The sequence below is a fragment of the Monodelphis domestica genome, chromosome 4 (genome assembly GCF_027887165.1).
Source record: "Monodelphis domestica isolate mMonDom1 chromosome 4, mMonDom1.pri, whole genome shotgun sequence".
NCBI lineage: Eukaryota > Metazoa > Chordata > Mammalia > Didelphimorphia > Didelphidae > Monodelphis > Monodelphis domestica.
The window spans coordinates 399,882,254-399,909,561 of NC_077230.1; the positions used below are offsets into that span (position 1 = coordinate 399,882,254).

The following is a 27,308-nucleotide window of genomic DNA, read 5'->3' on the forward strand; positions in this document are numbered from 1 at the left end:
CTAGCAGAGTCCCTACCTTTTGGTGTCCACTTTCACCCAACTCTCACCTGTGATTCCAAGAGGTCACACCCCAGTAAAACCATCTCAGCAGATGGGCTCAGCCAGGGTGATGGCAACACAAGACTCAAACCCATTGGTAGGTTAGGGGAGTGTCTATTCCAAGCACAAGACCTTCCCTGGCAGAAAGAGCAGATAACAACAATTTGTTCCAATGGTCATGAATGTGACTAAAGCAGGTGCTGTGGAACATGGTTAGACACCAAAGACACCAAGGTCATCCACTGCATCCTGGGCCATTGCCAGTTATTTTGATTTTTGTCTTGTCACTGGACTTCAATGACTTTGGAAGAAAGAGTGAAGCCTACAACTTTGCAATTCTGCCTCACTTGAATCCAATTTATGCTTGAGTCAAGCATCCCAACCATCATCCCCTACCATCAATGGTTCTCTTTGAAATGAAGGACAAATAACAGTATTGAGCACTTACAATATATCAGGTACAGTCTAAACATTAATATAAAAAAGACAAAGAAAGGCAAAAACAGGGCTCTCCAGAGGCTCAGAGCAATCAGGGAGGCAACATACAAATAACTACACAAACAAGACAGATACTAGAGAGAATCTCAGAGGGGAAACACCTGTAATAAGGGATATCTAGAAGACTTCTTGAACACAGATCTGTGCTAGGTCTTAAAGGAAGCCAAGAAGTAGAAAAAGGAGGAAAAGTATCCTAGGAATAGGGGAACAGAAAGAAAAAATGCCTGCAGGGGAGAGATGGACAGCCTTGTATGAGGAACAGCCAGGAGGCCAGGCCACACTCACTAGATTGAAGAATATGTGGAAGGAAATTAAATATGTGAGGAGTTGAGGATGACTGTTAGGTTTTAAGTCTCAGAAACTGAGAAGATGGCAGTGTCCGATTATAGGGAAATTATGAAGAGGAGAGATCTTGGGAAGAAGCATTTATGAAGTACCTCCTATCAAATAACTCTAGGAGGTAAATGCTATTTTTAATTCCCAATTTTCAGATGAGAATAGTGTCTGGGGTTTTATTTGAACTCAGGTCTTTCTGACTCCAGGCCCAGCTCTCCATCCACTGAGCCAACTAGCTGACTCGATATAATATGTCTAATGAGTTTTAGATCTGCCAAGGAGCAAATTCATGCTGGAGGAATACCTGCAGAAAACAACTGGTCCCTATTTGACTGGAGTTGATATTCAAAACCCCCAAATACTCCAGATCGTTAATAATAAGAGAAATACAAATACAAACCACTGAAATTTCACCTTGAACCCTGTAAACTGGCAAATGTGACAAAAAATAAAAACAGTTGACTTTGGGGGGAAAAATAACAAAATTTACTTGGAAGAAGAGAAGATCAAGAATAGCAAAAGAATTACTGAAAAATGTCAAGTCAGGAGGTTTAACAAGTACTGGATTTTAAACTATACTATAAAGCAGTAATTATCAAAACTATCTGGTACTAAGAAATAGAAAGGGAGATCAGTAGAACAGAGCAGACATACAACCAAGAGTAGTAAAAGATTATAAAAACCTGGTATCTGACAAAAGTATAGATCCAGACTACTGGGAAAAGAAATCATGATTTGGTAAAAATTGCTGGGACCACTAGAAAGTAGTTTGGCAGAAACTAGGTATAGATGCCAAAAGAATAATAATAGCCAATGTTGGGGAAATATGGGAAGACAGGCACACTAGTGCACTGGGGCCAGAGCTAAAAAACAGTACAACTATTCTGAAAAGTAATGTGGAATTATGTAAATAAAGTGACTCAACTGTCTATTGATGTGTTAATCAGTTATGCCAACTTTTTTCTTTTTCTTGTTTTTAAATAAATACTGTTTGTCACAGGAGATAATAACTTTTTTGGAAGGAGAAGAGTTTGGGAGAAGGGAAGAGATTTTCCTAGGGGAAACTATGGTGGTATAAAAAATAAAATGCACCAATAAAAACTTCGTTTAAAATGGGGGGTGGGGGGGAAGATGTCTACAGAACATCAGGTTAGAAATGTCCAAGGGGCAGTCGGAGATGTCAAAGAAATGGTCAGGAGAAAGATTAGGATGAGATAAATAAATGTGAGAATCATCTGTATAGGGACAATGACTGAATCCATGGGAGCTGATGAGAACCCCAAAGGAAATATATAGAGGAAGAAGAAAAGAGGCTCTAGGGCAGAACCTTGGGAAAGATGCACAGTTAGTGGGCATGAGCTAGAGGATGAATATTCACGAAAGATGGAAACACCTCAGGTCTACTGAGATCCTGAACAGAATGGTGCCCAGATGGTTAGAATGATGCTCTATAAACAGGCAGAGCTCAGTGGGGTTTGATAGGGTTCTCCTACAGGCCAGGTAGACCTAAGCATTGGGTGAAGGAAGGGCAAGTATGGACCTGACATTCAAGCAAATGTCTGGAGTCTGGTCCAGATTTTTCTGGGGAAACATCTAGAGAATTAGCCTCTAGTTGGCTAGAGAGCTGAGATTCAAAATCCCCACCCTGGGGAAGGAAGACAAAGAACTTTCTTCCTGTTTGTCAGGCCTGCAGGTCCTCCTCTGGGGGTGGCTCAGAAGACAGGAGCTGCCCCTTGTTATGGTGATCTGATTTCTTCACTGAAGTTCTTGCAAAGGAGCACAGGAAAAATCAGGGGAAGGGTAGAGCTAAAAGAGCATTAACTGAACACTCACTGAACCAAGCCAGGGAACCCCCTCCATCAGACTTTCAGTCAGCTCACTATTTACTTTTTCCAGAGCAGTAGCCCCAAGCAGTGAAGAAAGCAATGGAATACTTGATCTCTACCACTCACTACTGGGGCAAAATCATTTCAGCTCTCCTGTGCCAAAAGTTCTTTATCTATAAAAGAGATAACAACATGGACACTCCTTACTCATAGGGCTATTTTAAGGACAGAATACCATGAATCTTAAAGCACACCTGAGAGGCAAGATATAGTTATCATCCACCTACAAAGTGTACAGCTCAAAGGACATCAACAAAGCACAGTATTGGCCCACACCAACTGTGGACCAATGGGCCCTGCAGGACAATGGACAAGACTGTTTGGGCCAGAGGGTAAGGATGGGGTACAGAATGAACAGGTTTTCTTCAGGCTGAATGATGCTAAAACCTCTTGGCTCATTCTGAGAAAGACAACGTTAATTCTGCTGCCAGGAGCCCTACTCACCAAGGTCAAAAAAATCTAACAGAAAAGTACCATCTCTGTGTTGTTCAGACTTGACTTCTTCACTGAGACAGACAGATACCAAAGCCCACTCACCAAACAGGTGGCTTGACACAAGAAGATTCCCTGAGGTCTACCCAAGCCAACTTCACTAGCCCTAAGTCAGTGGGCTATCTAAAAGGATGCTAACCAGCAGGCAATGAGCTAAAAAACGAGGGAGATTTTCATTTCAAGAGGAGCAAAAGGTTGACTAGATTCCCCCAGAAAGGTTAGGATGAAGATTAAGACTCTGATTTTACAACTTCTTGGACAAAGTTTTGCCAGGGCCCCCGAAGCAATTGCTATCCTCATTATTAATTAAGCTATCCTTAAATGAGATGACAGTTCTGCTCAGTGCTTAGCACAGTGCCTGACATATAGTAGAGAATTAAAAAGTTTTTATTCAATTACTGAAAATAACAGAGCCCTAAAAAGTGGGAACCACATTTAATCCTGATTTCAGTACTAGAACCCTTTGGAAGGAATAAAGGAGAGATGTTAGGAAAGAACTTAGCATGATATAAAGCATTATCTAAATATGGCCTCATTGATTGTAGTAACTCCAGCGAACTGGTGGCCAAATTCACTCCTTTCCATTCAGCAGAGGTTGAAGACAATGGCTGCAGAATGAAGCCTGCATTGCTGTCAGACATGGCCAAAGATGGGTTATTTGGTTTGGCATTGCTATGCCTTTTTTTGCTCTAAGGGAAGGTTCTATTGAAGAAAGGGGGAAAGAGAAAGTTATTGAGAAGTGATAGCAGCAAAAAAATCAGAAAAATTAAAAAAAAGAAAATAAGCATTATTAATCTAATTTTACATGATACAAAAAAACATATATTTTGCTGAATCAATAATGTTTTGGGAGCAAGGAGAAAAGAGACAGGTAAGATGATCATAAAAGGACAAGCAAAAAAGACTGGGCACTCAAAGGCTGCCAAGAAGAGCTACTTGCTACATTCGTTCATGGAGAATGCCCTGGGTTAAAGACCCCATAAGCATTCCTGAGAACCTGGGAACAAAACCCACATCTCTGATAAACAGAGTTGAGCACTGAGCTATGGACAAACAACAGACATGAAGAGAGAAGAGGACTTCTGAAGATGGTGATTTCAGTCAGTATGTGGTGGCTCCAAGGAAATGACTGCCATCAAGACATTAGTAGAAACTGTTTCCCTTTACAGGTTCAGAGTGTGCCCATAGGCAGACGATGCCCAAAGTTCATGTAACTAAGGCCTTCGGTATTCCAACTATCCTAGAAATTAAAAGGGGAACAAGCTAGATAGTATAATGGATAGAGTGCTGGACTTGGAGCTGGGAGATCCTGGATTCAAATCAGGCCGTGGACACTTCCTAGCTGTGTGACCCTGGGCAAGTCACTCAACCCTATTGGCCTAGTCCTTACCTAGAGTTGTTATTAGGAGAGGATTTAAAAGGGGGAAAAAAAAACAAAACCCTAATAAGCTAATAGTCCAAAATGCCACCCAATCTTGTATCTGGGCAAGACTGGTTAATTCATTCCAAATGTGTAGACCAATCTGTAAAAGCTCTCTAGCTCTTGCCAAGACTAGGTAGGGAGTCAGAACAACAAATTGGGGGAACACGTATACACATTTACAAATGTTCACACACAGGAAAGAAGGACTCTTGACGGGACGCTGACAGAAAGTTTTGACCAGGTCTAGAAAGACAAAGGAACTCATTGCACTGGAAGGTTAAGAAATGCTTCATTCATGCAGATAAAGCTCAGCTGAGACTGTCTCTGAAACTTATCCATGAGCCATTCAAACTTTTTAGTAAAAGGATTTTGTACTCAGCCACCTGGGGCTTTGGCCTTCCTACAATTTATCTAGGAGAGTTTGCAAAACTTTTAAGGATGATGTGACTTAGACCTCCACCACTGGGGGACACCCTTTCCCACCCATAAAAGCCAGGCCCAGTAAGGGCTGTGAAAACCACAAAAAGGTGGCAACAGACCCCATTCCTGCACTGAAGGTGACAAGCACAGCTGGTCACAGCCACCAAGCTAGATGCTGACATTTGGCAAACAGACACAAGGTTATGCTGCTCACCACAAAGTTACAAGCCAGGTTTTATGACCCACAGAGGACAGGAAGGCTATCATACCTTGCTCTAGGAAAAAGACAGGGCAGGTTCATTGTCGGACAACCACAGCACACCTTTTTTTTTTTAAGTTTTAAAGAATATTTTATTAATGTCTTTTATCTATTAGTCATTTCCCACTCCTGACTGAAACATCCTTGTGTAACACAGGAAAATAAACAAAAACATCCAATGCAGATAATGCTTCTAACTATGCATTTCATATTCTGTGTTGATAGTTGTCTGTCACAAGAAAAAGAGTACCTTTTTAGCAACTTCTTTATTTTATTTTCCATTACTAAGAATATTCCTTCTAGAAATTTATGTTGTTAGTCATATTAGTACTGTATGTAGTTTTATTATATTTTACTGTTTTAATGAATTGACATTAATTTTTTCTCCCTCAAACTTCTCCCACAAAATTAAAAGATTTTGTAACAAATATTCATAGTCAAGAACAACTAATCTTTATGTTAACCATGTCCAAAAATACATGTCTTGCTCTCCATCTTGCATCTATCACTTAACTGTCAGGAAGTGAGTACCACGTTTCTACACTGGTCTTCTGTAATAATGTTTGGTTATTGCATTGATCATGTTCTTAAGTCAAAGCTTTACCTTTCAACAGGGCACAAAGACATCTACAGATCCGTCACCAACCAAGATCCCTTTACCTTACAGAGAGTTTTTCAAAGTGTCCAAAGTCCACATGATCAATAATTCTTAATCATTTACTATTTGCTAGGCACTGAGGTATGACACAAAGGGGCAATCACAGACATTTCATCAATCAGCAGGTCCTGAGTAAAGTAAGGTGAGGGGCTCACTCTGTCTTCTCAGGGAAGATAAAGGATGACTCACCCACTCATCATCAGGTTTCAGTGAAGGAGAGGGAGGCTCTAATTACCAAGATGAGGAGACTCTGAAGCTTTCCAAACTACATTGTTTCTCCTCTACAGAACACTCTACCCCCTTCTCCACTGACCCAAATTCAACCCAGCCTTAAGTCTCACCCCTTTCCACAAAGCCCTTCCCTACTCCAAGGAGGCTAGGTGACTCAGTGGACAGAGCATCAGAGTCTGAAAGCCCCAAGTTCCAATCCTGCTTCTGAGATTCACTGGCTATATGCCCTGGACAAGTCACTTCACCTAATTCTCAGTTCCTCCTTCTGTAAAAATGAGAGGGTACAACTCAATGATCTCTAAGGTCTCTTCTTCTAGCTCTAAATCTATGAACCATGATAATCCATCAATAGAGCCATAAACAAGCATTTTCCCTTTTCTGAAATGACCCAGTGGAAAGAGTACTGGATTTGAAATAAGACTATTTCTGAATCCCAGTCCTGCCTTTCACTTCCTGTGTGACTTAGGGAAAATGACTTAACCTTTCTGGGCCTCAAGTTCCACCCCTGTAGAAGGAGATTGAAAATTACCTCTGACCAAATGGATAGTTGGGTCCTTGAGAGCAGGGACTGTTTCTTTGCTGACTTTGTATTCCTTCAGCCTAAGTGCCTAGCACTCAATGAATGCTCACTGATTTATTGATGTGTTTGAAGTCATATAATCAATTGATTATAGATCAATTTTTAATAATAATTTGGATGATGAAAAACCAAAGCAAAAACGGATGAAAGTATTCTTTTTCCCACAGGCCAGCTAGATGGTACAGTGTATGGAGCACTGGGCCTAGAGTCAGGAAGACTTGAGTTCAAATCTGGACTCAGACACGTATTAGCTGTGTAATCCTAGACAAGTCACTTCACCCCATCTGTCTCAGTTTCCTCATCTGTAAAATGAGTTGGGGAAGGAAAAAGCAAAAGCATTCCTGTATCTTTTGCAAGAAAAACCAAAATGGGGTCAGAGTTGGTCCTAAATTGTTATTCTTTTTCCAACCTTCCCACTATTTAAAAAATATAACTATAATAGTTGAAAAAAAAATTTACCTTGGAGACCCCTTTGAATCCTGAGTTGATCTTATAGAGTCCTAGATCCCAGATTCTATCCCATTCAATGTCACAACCATGCAAAAGGATTTGATTTCACCTAGGGAGCTCTAGACCTCAGTGCCTACTCCACCAAGGGAGACCACAACCCATCTAACTAAGTAGTTAAGTCCAAAGAAACTGAACATCGCCCAGAGTGAGATTAAGAGCACAGCAAATGGTTCAATGATCAAAAGAAAACTGGATTAGGAATGTGAGGTCCTGGGTTCAAATGCTACCTCCGGCGGCATGAAATCAACAAAAATGGAATTGGAAAGAATCTCAGAAGCCTTACAGTCCACCTACCTCATCTTACAAAGGAGGAACCTGAGAGTAAGAAAGGGAAAGTGGGAGGGATTGTGACTCAGTGGAAAGAGCCTTGGCTCTCCAGTCAGAAACTCTGGGTTCAAATCCCATCTCCAATGCTTAATATCTGCCTGGCCTTGGACAATTCATAAGTTCCTTCAGTCCTGGTTTTCTCATTTGTAGTTAGTACCTGGCTTCTGATTCTACAAACCCATGTTTTCCAGAACCTAAGCCTGGCATTCCCTCTAGTACCCCTTACTGCCTTCACTCCAATTCCATATACTTATATAATGTTGAGGAAGAAAAGATCCTTTTGTTTGGTCTGGGGTTCCAAAGGTGCAAAGTCAAGGCAGTCCAAAGTCAGGCAGTCCCTGCCCTCAAAGGGCTTATAATAATAATAATAATATATAATAATTATAATGGGAGAAGAAAGAACTCTATAGGGGGAAGAGAGAACTCTATAGGGCCAAGAAAAGTTGGCACAACTAAAGAAAAGGACCCTTATGACTAGGAGATCCAAGGGGAAATCATAGTGAGGTATTTTTCCAGCCCAGGCCCACATAGGGAGCCAGACCAATTAATCTGGAGACACTGAAGCTAAGGTCTAGCCAGGAGGATGGCACACCAAGCATACCAGCACAGGGAGAGGCTGTGTACTAAGACAAGAAGAGGTCCCAGATCCAGCACAGAAAGGCCCAAATTTATATCAAGCACAAAAACAAGGGCCAACCAGCAGGCCTCCCATTCTCTAACCAGTTCTAGAGTAGATTGAGGCAGGGACCTTCACCTACAGTTGGTATTCCAGGGTGAAGAGCAGTGGTGGGCTCTCCGGGACAAAAGGAAGCTTATAATTCAGTTCTGAGAGTATCAGTTGGCTGATAGTGCCTGCATACAAAAGCAATCTATTGAGCAAGCTTATGGGCCTGTGGCTTAAAATCAAATCAGGTTAGGAAGTTGCAGTTCTCAGACTGGAAGGGCAATGATCAAACTCTGTCCTGGATCAAACAACATTGGGAGCCCTAAAAGCTTCCTGAGCTGCCCTTAAGGACTTGGAATAGCACAATACTCAACACCCCAAGAAAGTACCAACAAAACCAACCCAGATATTTCCTCTAGAGGTTTATAAAGGCCCTGACATCAAGTCCAAAGGATGGAAGAATTTGGCAAAGGTAAAAAAAGAATTCCAGATAAAAGGCATTATGGTGACAGCAATGCTCAAGATACAAAACAATAAGAAGAAACTCACTCTTCAAGAAAAATGTCAAAGAAAATACAAGATTCAAAACAAAATCAATTAGAATTTCTGGAATAGATAGGAGTTTTTAAGAGTTTAATATGTTTTTATAAATGAAATCAGTGTGAAATAGGGAAAATTTAGATAAGAAATGAGAGCTAGAGAAGAAAGAATAGAGAAGAGAATATTGGCTGACAAAAGAAATGAAATCTTACCCAAGCAACACCCCCCTGAAAATCAGAATGGCCCAAATAAAACTAATAATTCATGAGACAAGAAGATATAGTAAAGCAAAGCCAAAAAACTACAAAAAGAAAAAGAAAATGTGAGTTATTTCATAAACAAATACAAATGTCTTATCAGACAACTTGAAAACTGATTTTTTTTAAAAGGGGGGGGGGGGCCTTAAACATATTTCAAGAAATCAAAAAACTGCCCAGACCTCTTGAAACCAGGGGACAGGGTGGAAATTAAAAGAAACCACCACTTATCTCCTGAAAGAAACTGGGGAGACTGGAAGCAAATGCCAAATAAAAACTACTAGGAACATTATAGTCAAAATTCAGAACTTCCAAGTTAAAGGAAAAAATGCAGCAAGTCACCAAAAAGAAAGAATTCGTGTAGTGAGGAGCCACAGTCAGTTATTATACAAGATTTAGCATTCATTACTTAAGAGAAACAGAGAGCCTGGAATAAAATATTCCAGAAGGCAAAGAATACTGGCTTACAAGCAATAACTTACACAGCAAAACGGAATATAATGCCAAAAGGGAAAAAATGAAATTGAGGACTCTCAAGCATTCCTGATGAAAAGACCAGAACTAAATAAAAACGATAAAGTGCATGCACAAGATTCAAGAAAAACAAAAAGGTAAACAGGAATGAACAACCAGAAGAAACCAAACCAAGAATAACTTTTCTTTTTCTTTTTTTTTAACTCTTACCTTCCATATTAAAATCAACACTGTGTACTGGCTTCATGGAAGAAGAATGGTAAGAACTAAGGCAATGGGGGGTTAAGTGACTTGCCTAGGGTCACACAGCTAGAAAGTATATGAGATCAGAGTTGAACCTAACACCTAATGTCTCTAGGCCTGGCTCTCAATCCACTGAGTCATCTAGCTGCTCCCTACTGCTTATGTTCTAATATGGGAACATGGTACATCTGTCCCAATCCTATAATTACCAAGAGTTATAGTCTAATTGGATAAAAGGCCTAAGACTAGTTCTGTTTTCTTTTGAGGATCTTAAAAGAATGGAAAGAGGAATACAGTGAAGAGAGAGGAAGGGGGAGAAGGCAAAATTATCTCACATAATTAGGGTACATAAACAAAAGTCTATACAAAGGAGAGGGGGGAATTAAACTGATACTTGAACCTCACTGTCATCTGAACTGGAAAGAGGGAAAAATATACAATAAACAGGTACAGAATACATTTCATTTCACAGCAGAATGGGAAACAAAGGGAAGATGGGAGAAAGGAGAATTCTCTAGATTGAGAGATTGGTCCTAAGCAAAAAAAACTCTGAAGATGTACACAAATATTTATAGCTCTTTTTCAGGTCAGAGTGGCATTCAGCCAGGACATGGCAAAACAAATCATTGCATATAAATGTTATGGGATACTCTTACACTGTAAGAAATGATAAAAGTAATAGTTTCAGTGAAAACTGGGAAAACTTGAACTTATGCAGAATGAAATGCACAGAACAATTTGGCAAATAAAGTGACTAAAATATCAAGATCACTTAAGCCATAGATTTTTTACTACTAAGTACATGCCTCCAAGAAGTCATTGACAAGATGAAAATCGCCAAATACACCGAAGTAATCTCAGCTGCACTTGCTCTGATAGCAAAGAACTGGAAACAAAATAGATGCTCATAAACTGGGGGATGGCGAAACAAATTGTAGAACATGAACATAATGGAATATGACTGTGCCATAAGAAATGTTTTGCTTGATGTATACAGAGAAGCATAGACAGATTGACATAAACTGATGCAGAGGAAAGCAGAGCCAAGGAAAACAATGTACACAATGACTACAGTGTTATAATAATCATGAAACCATCAAGGGAATGTTGCAAAATTACAAAGAAACAAAGTGTTCCCAACGAAGAGATATGGAAGAAAGGCAGGGAAGATTCAATAAGCGATTACCATATGCCACGCCATTTGCTAAGCACTTTACAAATATTATTTCATTTGATCCTCAAAACAACCCTGAAAAGTAAATGCTATTATTAGTCCATTTTACAGTTGAGGAAACAAAGGCAAAAGAGGTTAAGTGACTTGCTCAGGGTCACAAATCTAGGGAGTGTCTGAGTCTACATTTGAACTCAGGTCTCTCATCATTCTATCCACTGAATCATCTAACTGCTTATCCATAGTGAAACATTGCACATATTTTCAGATCAGTTTCACTGATTCTCCCCACTCTTCTTTCTCTTTTTCTTCAGAAAAATATTCCTTCTGATATGAATAGGCACCCTGGGAGGGGGAGGGAAAAAGGATCAATGTAAGTAATGTAAAAACTGAAGATATTAATTTTGTTTTTAAGTTTTCAATTAAAAAAAAAACTCCTGGGGGGCAGCTGGGTAGCTCAGTGGATTGAAAGCCAGGCCTAAAGACGAGAGGTCCTAGGTTCAAATCTGGCCTCAGCCACTTCCTAGCTGTGTGACCCTGGGCAAGTCACTTGACTCCCATTGCCTAGCCCTTACCACTCTTCTGCCTTGGAGCCAATACACAGTATTGAGTCTAAGACAGAAGGTAAGGGTTTAAAAAAAAAACAAACTCCTGTGGGATCCTATATACAAAGATCAAGTATGAAATCCTGTGTTTGGCTTTCAAAGCCCTTGAGACCTGGCCCCTCCAGTCTTTCCAGGCTTCTTCCATTTTCTTCCTCACACCAGACACTAGCTCCCTACTCCATGCCTTGACCCCAACCCCAACCCCACTATGCCTGGAATGCTCTCCCTCTTTGACTCCATCCCCCTTGCTGCAGGGGCCTTTCCTGGTCTCCACCACAGTTAGTGCTTTCCCTCACACATAATCTACTCTCTCTGGGTCTTGTATGTCCTTAGTTGTTTACATGTCTCTCTTCCATCAGACTGTAAGCTCCTTGAGGCTGCTGGGTTTCTGTATTTCTCCATACGCCCCAGCCCTTGGCACAGGGCTTAAGACATGCTTGTTTACTGACTGACCACAGGTCCCTCCGTGGTAGTGTGTGCCCCTCAGTGACTGGCACAGGGTTTTATAAAAAACACTCATTAACAGCCTCCCCAGGACAAACCCTCAACAGAGAATAGAATCACTCTGGTTCAACTTTACGTGGACCTCCAGAGTCTAGCATCCCAGCAGGGCCCTGCTCACAGGGCATTAGCTCAGCAGGAAGTATCCTGCCAGCTGCCATTCTGGGCCTCCCCAGTAGCTCCAACTCTCTCCTAGTTGCTTCTTGTGTCCTCTGCTACCCACCAACTCTAAAGGATCAGCTCTCCCTGGGCAGTCTGCCATCCCAGCCCACTGGACTCTCTGCTGATTCTTCTGCCTAGCAACTTCCCCCCAGAATCCCTGGGCTCCAGAAAGTAGCTTCCCGAGAGGTCGAGGCAGCTCACTCAAGGCTTTCCAACACTGCTGGTGCCCTCATTTCATCAGGCTTCTGCAAATGCTGGGCCAAAAGCAATAAGGACATGACTGAGAGACTGTGGGAGTTTAATATAAAAAAATTAATAATAAAAAAAGGGGGGAAGGAGAAAGGGTCCACCTTTTAATAGGGCCCTAATTACCCAACTCACAGGATCAGCCGCAATGCGATGGGAGTTTATTTCGGGGGTTTTTTAATTATTGTTTTTTTTATATATATATAAATTGCTGCTATGTGTTCTCTTTCCTCCGAGCAATTATGCAGTAAGTATGTAAAGAGGGAAAAAATATTAATTAAATATAAGGTAATTGTGGAGTTGGCCTGGAGAGAGGGAGTCTGAACTCTGGACGATAGCAGACTACTAGGGTTTGAAGGCTGCTCAGAGCCTCCCGGAAAAGAACAAAATAAAAATAAGACTCAACAACAGGCAGATGCCAAGAACAGCAAGAAAACTACCACAAAAGGAAACCAGAGAACAGCAGAGACCTAGGGAGAGAGCACATCCTCTCCTACCTCTACCTCCCAGACAGAAGGCACTGCCTGGGAAAGTTTTGTGGGTTGCATTCATCCATAATGTCAAAGCTGAGAGACCTCAATAATCATCTAGTTTAGCCTGTACCAAACCAGGAATCCCCCAAATGTGGCCATCTCCAGCAGGGAGCTATGCACGCTTTGGTCTGGCCATACCCACAGTTGTTTACACATGGTCTCCCCCCATTAGACTATTCGCTCCTGACAGGCAGGAGCTGTTTCTTGTCTTTCTTTGTGTCCCCAGCACTTATAGCCCAATGCCAGGCACACAAGATGGCCTAATAGATGCTTACTGTGAAGGCAAATAATTTCATTCCACCTATGAACACCACACCTCTAACATAAGCCACCACTTATTGGGTATATAAGGTCAAGGGAATTCTTGTTCAGGTATCATCAGTTGGATTAAAGGTCCCTTCCAGAATTTGAGCCTCTGCAATTGTTAGGAACTCTTTCCTTACCAAAACTGCAATCTGTCTCTTTTCAAATTCTATCCATTGTTCCTGCAGCCAAGAAAAACAAGGTTAATCCCTAATACATAGGGGTGAAGACCCTGGACTCCTTAAAAGTGTCCTCAGCTCCAGGCCAAGCATCCCCAGTTCCTTCAGCCAATCCTCATGTGGAATGATTTCCAGGTCCTTCACCATCCTGACTTCTTTTCTCTGAGGATGCCCCAGTTGGTTAATGTCATCCCAAAATCAGGTCCCCAAACTAGATCTAGTGCCACTAATGGGACATCCTGAGAAAGCCATCATTGTTTGGGCTGCCATGTGGAGGCTGCAAAGTCCTTCAAATTCTGGTCCCAGAACACTAAACTTCCCCAGTGAGAATCAGTTGAAAAGAGCCTCAGAGGGAGCAACTCAGTGGCTCAGTGGATTGAGAGCCAGGCCTAGAGACAGGAGGTCCTAAGTTCAAAGCTGGCCTCAGACACTTCCCAGCTGTGTGACCCTGAGCAAGTCACTTAACCCCCATTGCCTAGCCCTTACCCACTCTTCTGCCTTGGAACCAATACACAGTAAAGAAAAGAAAGAAAAGAGCCTCAGAAACCATCTAGCCCACCCCAGAGCTAAACACTCCTATGCTGTGCCTGATAAATGGTCACCTGGAGAAGCCACCACCTCTCCAGACAGCCTATTCCACTTAGGGACAGTTCTTCTGGTTACAAAGTTTTTCCTGTCATTGAACCTACACAAGCTTCTTTGCCACATGTGTACAATATCCTGGCTTCCAGGTCTTCAGAATAAATGTTATCCCCTCTTCCACATGACAGACCTTCAAATTAAGATGGGGATCACATTCCCCCAATTAATTTCTCCTCCAGGTTAAGCACCACGTGTCTTCCATGGCACAATCCTAGAGTCCTTAGCTGTCCCAGTGAGCTTCTCCAGCTTCTTCCAGTTAGCTGATGTCCTTCTTCATGTGTAATGCTCACAACTGAACAAAGACTTCAGATTCAGTCTAGCAAAGGTTACTGTTGTTCATCCTTCATTTTTCAAATAGAACCAATGACGTCACCTTGACTTAAGCATGAACTGGATCTAAGTGAGGCAGAATTGCACAAAGTCACTGACCTCACTCTCTCTTCCAGAGTCATCAAAGTTGAATGCCAAGACAAAAGTCAGGATGACTAGTGATGGCCTAGGATGCAGTGGATGACCTTGGAATCTCCGATGTCTGACCAAGTTCTAAGCACTTCACAGTGCCTGCTTCAGCTGCCTTCATGACTATTGATACAAAGTGGTCTTATTTGCCCATTCCTCCAGGGGGGAGTCTTCACAAGTGGGGCAAAAAACACCCCCTTAACTCACTGACAAGTTTGAGGCCTCAACCTGGTTTAGCCCATGTGCTGAGACAATTATACCAGGGTATGGCCACTGTATGTGTTCCAGCTTCTTGGAGCCACAGGTAAGAGTTGGGGGCCAGGTGGACACTGAAGATAGATAAGTCTCAAAAGGGCTCAACAAGACCTCATAGCAGAAGTGCTCCCTGGAAACCCCACAGAAAGGCACAGTTCTATAGGCCTACAACCTCCTCAGTCCTGCACACCGCTACACCTCTTAAAATACAGTCTGGGACTGCCCAAGTTTGGGGCAAGTTATATTATATTGTTTCTCATGGAATCTGTAGTGAACTCAAGGTCCGGGATCTTTTCCAATTAAGTTATGCCTAACCATACTTCTCCATTTTATGTTAACAAGTTGATTCTGTTTTACCCCAGGTGTTAGTCTTAACATTTCTCCCCAGTAAATTTCTTCTTATTAGATCTGTCTCACTATTACCATCCATGTTTCTTTTTGGATCCCGACTCCATCATCTAGTGTGGTTAGCAGCTGACCATCCAACTATGCCAACTATCTGTGCTTTTATGGAATCACTGACACAAATGTTAAATAGCCAAGGCCAATGACAGATCCCTGAAGCACTCTACTATAAAACTCCTTCCAAGTTGCGCTAGTTTCAAATTCACCTAATGGTACTGTATTCTAGAACAACACACCTTCTTTTCCACATGAGTTCTATGTCAAATGCCTTACTAAAATGTAAGTAAACTAATCTATAGTATTCCCCTTAACTAATGGTTTAGTGACCAGTTCTAGATGGAAGCACACTGCTTTTGTGATGTGTATCCCATGAATTTTGCCAGTACCCAAAGCAAAGCTCATTGGCCCCTTGTAGGGTTGCAGAATCAATGTGATTCACTTTTTAGAAAATCAGACCACATATCCTCCAATCCTGGGCTGCCTCTTCCATTCACCACAATTTTCAAAGATTACTGAGAACAGATCAGCAATCACATCTGCCAGTTCTTTCAGTATCTGGGAATGGACTTCATTGGGTCCAAGGGACTCAAGATTCATAAAAGACAGCTAACTGGGTGCTCTTACTAGCTCCCCTTTTGGTTCAGTTATCCCTTCCCTATTAGCCATTTTAGTTCCAAACATTCTCCATGGCAGAGAAAACAGAAGCAAAGTCCAAGTGGCATAGTTCTGTCTTTTCTCCATTGTCCACGATCGTCATGTAGCAGGCCTGGTCTCTGGATTGCCTTTTCATTATCCTTTTTACTCAATGGTCTCAGTTCAAAGAGCTCTAGAACCATTAAATTTTACAAAACCACACCATGCTTTTATTATACTCACCCTCCATTTACTTGCTTTCTTCTTCTGGACATGGCTTCCTGAAATCTGAATTTGTCAGAGTTTCCTATGCACCCACATATGGGTCTCTAAATATCTCCTTTTCCTCTTCATCCAAACTTTCTGTCTTCAGAATTCCACTCCTGAGTGCCTTCCTCCCAGGAGGACTTCCCTGAATTTCATGCCATAAGTTCCTATTTTTCTTTCTCTGATCCTTTGAAATTTTGCCCTATTAAAATCCAGGATGCACAGTGAACTGGGTCCAGCTTTCCTCTCCTCTATCAGAATCTCAAAGCTGGAAGATTCACTTCTCCAGGTTCCCCCCATTTTCACCCCAAGAATAGGTTCTTCCAAGAGGTTTAGTGAGAATTAGATACAGTACAGGGTTTCCTCTTGTCAATTCCACTGCCTTTGGAAAGATGAATTTATGACTAAGCAAGTCAAGAAATCATTAGCTACTCTGCACCTGGTAGAAAGAGCACACTAGCAAATGTCCAGAGAAGTGAAGCTCCCCATCACTATTAGATCAAGCCTGTGTGTCAGGCTTATGATTCAAACTGGTTTATTTTATTTTCTCCACTGAGAGCATCACTGATCTTTCCTCAAATGATCTCTCCCACACTTCCCTGCTTTGTCTCTTGGATTTCCTTCATTGGGTAGGCACTGTATGTGCAGCTCTACTTTAACACTCATGTCATTCTTCCAATGACCCATGTTGTTTCTTCTAAATAAGATATATCACCTCAGAGCCATATTCCAGTGACAAGCATTCTCTTACCAAGTCTCAGTAATACCTGTATTACCAAACCTATCTTCTTTATATTAGAATCTCCAGGTCTCCTTGCTAGTTACCCATATTTTGTGACCGTGTAGACATGCATTAGGAACAGTAGATTTTATTACTGATTTTTTTCTTGGATTTCTACCTCCTATGAACTTCAGGATGTCCACAACCATTCTTCCTATAATGGTAACTATTATCCATAGCAATATCTATCTTATTTAATATTCACCAGGCAGTTTATTCCTCCCCCTTTCTTCGAAGTCTGAAGCCTTTTTAACTAGATTTGTAAGACTCTAGGCAAAGAACACTGACCACCTTTTTTTGGTTCCAAGAGGCTATCATTCTTAAAAGTTTAAACTGTAGTCCAGGAATATACATTCAAATCTCCAAGATCATCTTGTTAACCAGTTGTTTTCTTCCCAAATCTGCCTTTATCTTCTGAAACCCTTGCTGTCCTGAAAATACCACCTAGGTCCCTGGCCTTTAGTTTCTTGTTCAAGCCTTTCATCTCCAATAGTGCTTTCTAGATTGCCTTTGTTGGTACCATTTGTGTCCACATGAATTAACAGAAGTGGGAAATAATGATTTATCTTGATAAGCCTTAGGAGGTTCTCTGCCATGTCTTAGATACATGCCCCACATTTTTATTTTTACATTCTTATGTGGTTGTTATCAGACCAACAAAGAGCTAGCTCAATCCCTGAGTCCTGGTGAAGAATCTCTCCCCATAGTGCCTTAGCACCACAGCCACACCCTCCCTTGAGCACTGCCTCCTTGCTCCCACACCTGATGCTCTCTCCTTTGAAAAGAGCCTTCCTGAATCTCAGCTTTGAGTGTTTTGATACCCCTGCTCCATTTTTTCTCTGCATGCTACTTGATACAGCTCATGATTGTCCTTTGTCTCTTCAGATCCCTTTCTCTTCTTTGTTTTCAGTTTAAGTCCTTCAGTGGCTCGCAGGGATGCTTCATTCTCCTTCAAAGACTGAGTGAGGTAAAGCATCCAGGATCCCCTTTAGCTTCTTCTCTAGGATGTATATCAGCTTGCACTTCCAGCACCTGGCTATGACAGAAACAGAAATATCATGTACTCCCTGCAGGTTGCTGCATATGTTTCTCTGCTCTCCAAACTTGCTGGATGTGAGATCCTGGGTCCTTGCCGTTCTGACTAACAGCTCCATTGGAGAACTGTTGTCTGGGCATCTGTTCATGGGCATCTACAACAAAAAGCCCAGAGATGGTACTTCAAGGCTCATAAGCACTTCTGACAAACATGACCAAGTCCTTTTACTTCCCTTCTTTAGCTCTTACCCAACTTACCAACTTATCTTCTTAAGTCTTTTTTGATCCACAGCTCCTCAAACCATCCTCATTCTCCTCCACCTCCTCCTTCACCTCACCACACTACCACCTCCAAAATACCCCTTCTCCAAGTTTAATCCTGGACTTCCAAAAGCCTTCCAAAGTCCCTTCATTCCTTTTCCTCTGCTAAGTCCTTTTCTTGCTTGTTCTTCCAAGGACAGAGAACTTTTTCCCCCATTGACTATGGTCTAGTCGTGATTTACTCATCCTGGAAGCAAAGGGGTTTTCATTTATCCCTAATGAATCACATTCATTTAGATTTGTTCCATCCTTTTGTTCTGTCAAAAATCTTTATGATATCCCAATGTTAGTCTATTCAACTCCAAGTTGTGAAATTCATTATCTTTATCCAAAATTCCTTTGTCCAAATAACTGTTAAAATGGAAGAGAAATGTCTGTAGAACTCACATTCCCAAAAGAACAATCCCAAGAGCATTTTGTTTTGTATACTTATACTAGAATAATTATCATGTATCACCACTTATCCAAGGACAGTAACTTGGTATGGATGAATCAAGAAACCTAGATCCCAAGTCCTGACACTTCTAAGCTTGGAGAACCTGCTCTAGTCATGTAATTTCCCTCAGGATCAATTGCACCCCCTATATCACAGGAATAAGCCTGAGACAAGGTTGCCAATGGAAATCACAAATACCTCACTCACAAAGGACCTGGGGAAAGTTGGCAACTCTAGGGCCAAGACCAGAGCTGATGGATCTTGGAGCACAAGCTGAGGTGCCAATGAGCTCAAAATCCAGAGATGCCAAGCCACTTGTGAAATATCACCAGCCAGCAAAGCACACTGGATTATGCTTCTATGGTGGCTGCCCTTATCACCAACAAACACTTTAGACTCAAAGAAAACAGAGATCTGACTCCCTGCAGACGCACATCTCATCCTATAATTGCAGGAAGCAGTCAGAGATCAGAGACTAGAGGCCACTGACTGGTAAGCTATCCCTTAATACAACAGCTACATTTTTTAAAGGTTAGGACTGCTACAAAAGTGCATACAGTTAAAATATTTTCTAAAAAAAAGAAAGCTCACAAAATATTTTAATTTACAGGATCACAGACAGAGCTAGGAGAGAGCTCATTATTTGAAAGGAAATAATACCCATCTTGGGGACTCACAAGAGGTTCCCGAGGCACCACATTTTCATTTTCTGGGGTAGAGCCAGGCTGCAAAGGAAAAAAAAAAGACAAAAGTGAGATGACAGTGCCACCCACTGGACACCGCAGACTGGAATATAATGGTACATCACTCCTCCCCATGGACAATCTGACCTTGTAACCTCAGGATGTGTGCCGAGGTCCATAGTTGGACTATGGTGTGACAAGGGGCATAAAAAGCCTAGGGTCCAACAACCAAGAAGCACCAGGTCCAAGCTGCAGACTCAGTCTCTTTGCTCAAAGTCTTGTGCTCTTTCCACCATTCCAAGATACCTCTCTATGAAGAGCCTGAGCAAAGGTACAAGGGAGTACAGGTGCACTCTGGGGTCAGTCATCCTGTTTGGTCCTCAGATCGTGGGGGTGGTCTCTTAAGCAAAGGATCCAGGGCAAAAACAAGGCTGCCTCTTCCCTTCTCCCTTGCATCCCTACAGTGTACACTCCACACCTCAAGCTACCATTACACTGGGAAGGGCAGGCTTTGGCCACAAGAGGGCCCCAGCCGTCCACAGCTATGCAGGTCTGGTGAAATGCCAGGGATTCCAGGCGCAGCCTCCTACTAGTCCCTGTTCAAGGCTTGGCAGGAGGAAGATGGTAGGCTCACTGTACGCTTCAATTCTTCATTACTCACCCTCCCAGAGCAGAAAGGCATTTTCTTTTATTGTATGCCAGTGAGATCACCACCCCACAATAAAGGAAACGAGGTAAGTACTCTTTCTACTTCCCTAAATCCTCTGGGGACCCCAAAGCTCTTCTCCCCTGCATGCCCCCCACCACTTTCACAATGGACTGGTGATCTGTCTGCCCTGGCCAAAGTTCCTGGACTAAGCTTGAAAGACAAGCCTCTAGGGAAATCTAAAAGCCAATAGTTCAGGCTATTTTCTTAAGGAAACTAAGCCCAGAGGAAGCCACAATTCAGATAATTACAACTACCAAGGCTTCTTCCAACAATCTGCCATCAGGGAACATGTCTCAGGAGCCATCCTCCAAAGCCAAGGACCAGTGAGTTCCCACACAGTCTTCCTTCCTGCAGAGATATGCCTTCCTTAAGGAGGTAACCCTTTACAAACATGGTCAGTAGGCTTCACATTGTTCTGACAGGCTCAACGCACTGAAGCTGTATGGCAAGGGGTTAAGACCATCACAAACCCAGGAGAAAGAGGCTGAGTAGAAAGGGAGCTACCCTTGGAGTCTAGGGACTCACACCAGAATTCAGGCACTTCTACTTACTTCCATAACTCATTTCAAACACTGTGCCTATTTCTCCATCTGTAAATGGGAATAATAATGTTCACATCACCTACCTCACAGGATTGCTGAAAAAAAGGCACTTGAAAAACCTTAATGTACTATATAGAATGAGTGATCATTATAAACCATAGTCTCATTCCCAAAGGACAATTAGGTGGCACAGTGCATGGGAGTGCCAGGTCTGGAGTCAGGGAAAACCTGAATTCGAATCCAGTTCCAGATTCTTAGTAGCAACTGTATGACTCTGGACAAGTCACTTCACCCTATTGGTCTCAGTTTCCTCATCTGTAAAATGAGCCAGAGAAGGAAATGGCAAACCACTACAGCATATTTTTCAAGAAAATCCCAACTGGGGTCACAAAGAGTGAGACTCAACTAAAAACAAATAAATAACAAAGCAACAACCCATTTTCAATAATACGCTAGAATCAAAGTGCTTCTTTTTTCTCAATTCTCTCACTTAGCTACCATACCAACCTTGTTAGGTTTTATTATCATTTCTATGAAGATGATTCTGACATCTATATACCCAGTGCCAAATGGATATTTCAGACTGGATATTCCATAAGCATCTTAAGCATACCATGGCCAAAAGAGAACTCACTACATTTCCCAAAAAATTCACTCTGCCCTTCTGAGACCCCCTGTGTCTTTGGCACCCCTCTTTCCAGTTACCTAGTTCACACCCTCAGTTTTATCCTCAACTCCTCACTCTTCTTAGCTCCACATATTCCAGTGGTTGCTATATTTTGTCATTTCTACCTCCACGATAGCTCTCTCATCCATTCCCTTCATGCTCCTCATATAACTAAAACACATTATCCAATGTTTGCCTAAACCACCACAATAACCTCCTAATGGGCCTCCCTGCCTCAAGTCTCTACCTGATCAAGTCCAGACTCCACTCAGCTGCCAAGGAGATACTCATTTAGAAAGGGCAGACTTGAGCATCACTCCTCTGCATGATAAACTCCAGTGGCTCTCCATTATCCTAGGATCCAAAAAGAGCTCCTCTGATGGCTCCTCTGGTGTCTACTACATCCTGATCCCAACCTATGTTTTCAGTCTTCACACATTCTCCAATCAGCCATGTCAAGCCAAGTTTCCAGTGAACATTAAACATGTTCAAACATTATGCTAAGCAATGAGATTACAAACAAAGGTCAAAAAAATACTGAACCTTCCCTCAAGGACCTCACATTCTGGTGGATGGAACAAGATGTAAACAACCAGATAACAAACAAGATATAGACATAGGAGATGAAGGACACTGTGAGGGGAGGTGGGAACTGACTGCTGGGGAAAAGGGCTCGCAGCCTAGGTGGGAGAGGAAGGAAAGTCAGGGAGACCAGGATAGAGAGGTGAGGGGAAAACAGCATTCATTCCAGGGACAAAGGACTGACAGTCAGTACAAAAGTACACAGATAGGAAATGAAAAATCATGTTGTTCAGTCATTTCAGTCATGTCTGACTCTTCATAACCCCATTTGGGGTTTTCTTGGCAGATACTGGAGTGATTTGCAAATGTTTTCTCCAGCTCATTTTACAGATAAGGAAAATAAGGCCAACAGAGTTGTTATTTGCACAGCCAGATTTGAACTCAAGTCTTCCTGATTCTAAGCCCAGTGCTTTATCCACTGTACTCCCTAGCCATCCCATTATTCCTCAAATCATGCTGGGAAAACTATAAAGACTAGCATCACTGGATCATGTATGTATATGTACATATATACATATACACATGCATGGAGTATGTAGAGGAGAATAGTGTAGGAAGACAGAAAAGTGTCTCCATGCCTTTCCAATGGCCATCCTTTATGCCTAAAATGTGCTCCAACCCTTAGAACTTCTCATTTTTGTCAAAACTCTGCTCAAGTGACACCATGTCCAGGAAGCCTTTCCAGATTCTATCCACCTGCTAGTGCCACTCCCTCAAAACCAGAACCTTCCGGCTGTTTTGTATATGTGTACCCATCTTTGTAGGTCAAACCTCTCGATAGAAGGAAAGCTCTCTAAAGGCAGGGATGGCTCCATTTTGGTCTTCCCTAGCACCTGGCAACATTCCTGGTTGTTTAACTGAGTTCCACCAATAAAAGGAACTGGACAGGACCCCAGGGCCCATCCAGTCCAGCCCACTTTAGACCCCATATCTCTTCTACAAAAGTCCCACCTGCATTGAGGAGGTGCCCACCACTCTAATAGGGCAGGCCACTCCAGTTTGGGTCAGCTCTCTGCCTTAAGGACTGCTTTATATCCAGCCTAAACTTTTCTCTGTGGCTGCACCCCTCTGAAAGTGTAAAATCACCAGGTCTGGGGGCACATGGTGAGAGCTTAATAAATGCTGACTGACTGAGCTAAAAGCAACCACTCCAAACCCCTTTCTCCCACTGAAACAGAAAGTGAGCCAGCAGACTCCTGGCAGCCGCAAAGAATCCACTCAGCTCCCCTTCTCCTTACCATCAGCTGCCTAGGGAATTGGTCAACAAGGATCACACTGGTATACAGCATAGCAATTAGCCCCAGGAAGTTTGGACAGAAAGCCTCTGCTTCCTAATCTTCCTTTCTGCAGTGGAAACAAGTCTTAAAAGCCATCTAAATAGGAGCAGCTGGGAAGCTCAGTGAATAGAAATCCAGGCCTGGGGACAGGAAGTCCTGGGTTCAAATGTGACCACAGATACTGCCCAGAAGTATGATCCTGGGCAAGTCACTTAACTCTTATTGCCTAGCTTTTACCACTCTTTTTACCTTGGCACCAATACTTACTATCAATTCTAAGACAGAAGAAGGTAAAGGTTTTTGGTTTTGTTTTTTTTCTAAGCCATCCAACTTCAAGCATGCTTCCCTCACTTTAACTGTAACACCTTTATTAAGCAGCTGCCTTCATTCTGAACAATACAAATAATTATGTTCCCAGTAGGCAGAAACAGTTCTTTTTTGATTTGTATCCAAGTGTCTTCCTTGCCGTAGTCAATGTCTGCTGATTGTTGAACTTTATTATTTATTGTCTAGTTCATGACTGCTGGATCTACTTATCTCAAGCCTCTTCCCACTCCAGTCCACTCCAACCTCCACTCAGCTGTCAATTTAATCTTCCCACAGCAAAAATCTGACCACATCACCCCACCTTTAAATTCTAGTGGCTCCCTATCACCCCTTGGATCAAATAAAAAATCCTGTTGGCATTCAAAGCCTTTCACAACCCTCCTACCTTTCCTGTCTTCTAACACCTTACTCCTTATAATATACTCTGCCATCCAGGAACACTGGCCCCTCTGACATCCTTCAGACAAAACCCAGCATCCAAAGTCTATTGACATTTTCACTAATTGTCCATCATTCGTGCATGGAACGTACTACCTCTCCACCACCTTTGGACTCCCTGGCTTCCTTCAAGTCCCATCTAAAATTTCAACTTCTGGAAGAAGCCTTTTCCAGTTCACCTTGACAGTGTCTTCCTTCTCCTGTTTATCTCCAATTTCTCCTACCCATAACTTACTTGTTCATGGCTGTTTTTATGCTGATGTCTCCCCCATTAGACAGCAAGTTCCTTGAGGGCTTTAGTCTTTCTTTGAACCCCAAGTGCTTAGTGCAGGCTGGTACTTAGGGAGCACTTAAATGTTTACTGACTAATTGAGCTATCACTCTTCCACTCAATTGTAACCATAATCCAGAAGTCCTTTTTCACAGAACACAACTCACTCATTCACTTAACAGTCATTTCCTAATCACTCCCTGTGTGCAAGGCACTCTGAAGACAAGGACGAATAACATGCTGTCTTCAATGAACTCAAGGAAACATGGGAAGATGTGAACTGATGCAGAGTGAAGTCAACAGAACCAGGAAAACAACATACACGGTGACTATATCAAAGCAAATAGAGGCATCCCTTACCCCACCCCCCAATATAGAATGCTGTTGGGCAACTGTATCTTCTCCCTCCTTTCACTAGTAATTTCACTTAACTATGTATGTATTTGAAAAACTCTTATGAGGAAAAGCTTTGAGGAGGATGTGGAAGAGTGAAGTAGTCTTACAAATGAAAAGGTTGTGCCATCAGCTAATATCATTTGCAATGGGGATAAACTAGATGCATTCCCAATAAGATCAGGAGTGAAACAAGGATGCCCATTATCACCTCTATTATTTGACATCGTACTAGAAACACTAGCAGTAGCAATTAGAGAAGAAAAAGAAATTGAAGGCATCAAAATAGGCAAGGAGGAGACCAAGTTATCACTTTTTGCAGATGACATGATGGTCTACTTAAAGAATCCTAGAGATTCAACCAAAAAGCTAATTGAAATAATCAACAACTTTAGCAAAGTTGCAGGATACAAAATAAACCCACATAAGTCATCAGCTTTTCTATATATCTCCAACACAGCTCAGCAGCAAAAACTAGAAAGAGAAATCCCATTCAAAATCACCTTAGACAAAATAAAATACCTAGGAATCTACCTCCCAAGACAAACACAGGAACTATATGAACACAACTACAAAACACTCGCCACACAACTAAAACTAGACTTGAGCAATTGGAAAAACATTAACTGCTCATGGGTAGGACGAGCCAACATAATAAAAATGACTATCCTGCCCAAACTTATTTATCTATTTAGTGCCATACCCATGGAACTCCCAAAAAATTTCTTTACTGATTTGGAAAAAAGCATAACAAAGTTCATTTGGAATAACAAAAGATCAAGGATATCCAGGGAAATAATGAAAAAAAACACTAATGAGGGGGGCCTAGCAGTCCCAGACCTCAAACTATATTACAAAGCAGCAGTCATCAAAACAATTTGGTACTGGCTAAGAGACAGAAAGGAGGATCAGTGGAATAGACTGGGGGAAAGCGACCTCAGCCAGATAGTATACGATAAACCCAAAGATCCCAGGTCTTGGGACAAAAATTCACTATTTGATAAGAACTGCTGGGAAAATTGGAAGACAGTGTGGGAGAGATTAGGAATTGATCAACACCTCACACCCTACACCAAGATAAATTCAAAATGGGTGAAAGACTTAAACATAAAGAAGGAAACCATAAGTAAATTGGGTAAACACAGAATAGTATACATGTCAGACCTTTGGGAAGGGAAAGACTTTAAAACCAAGCAAGACATAGAGAGAATCACAAAATGTAAAATAAATAATTTCGACTACATCAAATTAAAAGGCTTTTGTACAAACAAAAGCAATGTAACTAAAATCAGAAGGAAAACAACAAGTTGGGAAAAAATCTTCATAAAAACCTCTGACAAAGGTTTAATTACTCAAATTTATAAAGAGCTAAATCAATTGTACAAAAAATCAAGCCATTCCCCAATTGATAAATGGGCAAGGGACATGGATAGACAGTTTTCAGATAAAGAAATCAAAACTATTAATAAGCACATGAAGAAGTGCTCCACATCTCTTATAATCAGAGAGATGCAAATCAAAACAACTCTGAGGTATCACCTCACACCTAGCAGATTGGCTAACATGACAGTTATGGAAAGTAATGAATGCTGGAGGGGATGCGGCAAAGTAGGGACATTAATTCATTGCTGAGGTGGAGTTGTGAACTGATCCAGCCATTCTGGAGGGCAATTTGGAACTATGCACAAAGGGCGATAAAAGAATGTCTACCCTTTGATCCAGCCATAGCACTGCTGGGTTTGTACCCCAAAGAGATAATGGACAAAAAGACTTGTACAAAAATATTCATAGCTGCGCTCTTTGTGGTGGCCAAAAATTGGAAAATGAGGGGATGCCCATCAATTGGGGAATGGCTGAACAAATTGTGGTATATGTTGGTGATGGAATACTATTGTGCTCAAAGGAATAATAAAGTGGAGGATTTCCATGTGAACTGGAACAACCTCCAGGAAGTGATGCAGAGCGAGAGGAGCAGAACCAGGAGAACATTGTACACAGAGACAAACACACTGTGGTATAATCGAATATAATGGACTTCTCTATTAGTGGTGGTGTAATGTCCCTGCACAATCTGCAGGGATCAAGGAGAAAAAAACACTATCCAAAAGCAGAGGACAAACTGAGGGAATAGAAACACCAAGGAAAAGCAACTGCCTGACTACAATGGCTGAGGGGACATGACAGAGGAAAGACTCGGAGCGAACACTCTGATGCAAATACTAACAACATGGCAATGGGTTCAAGTCAAGAACACATATGATACCAGTGGAATCATGTGTCGGCCACGGGGGGTGGGAGGGAGGAAAAGAAAATGATCTTTGTCTTTAATGAAAAATGCATGGAAATGATCAAATAAAATACTATAAAATTAAAAAAAAAAAAAGAAAGAAACCACCAAAAAAAAAACAAATGAAAAGGTTGTGTAGTATAAACCTAAAGTCATCAGTGCACATTTATTAAGCACTTACTGTGTGCTAAGTAGGTAGCTAGGAGGTATAACAGATAGAGCACCAGACCTGGAGTCAGGAAAACTCATCTTCCTGAGTTCAAGTCTGGCCTCTGACACTACCAAGCTGTGTGACCCTGGGTAAGTAACTTACCCCTGTTTACCTCAGGTTCCTCATCTATCAAATGATCTGGAGAAGGAA

General features: G+C 41.8%; 1 protein-coding gene across 2 annotated transcripts in view; it reads right to left on the reverse strand.

Annotated features, from left to right (window-relative positions):
• PEX14 (peroxisomal biogenesis factor 14) overlaps window positions 1-27,308 on the reverse strand; it is a 152,781-nt gene that overhangs the window by 112,755 nt on the left and 12,718 nt on the right. For both annotated transcript variants that reach the window (XM_056795781.1, XM_056795782.1), the window contains exon 2: window positions 19,449-19,496. In XM_056795781.1, coding sequence (XP_056651759.1) covers window positions 19,449-19,496 — 48 coding nt within the window. The remainder of the gene's footprint in view (window positions 1-19,448; window positions 19,497-27,308) is intronic.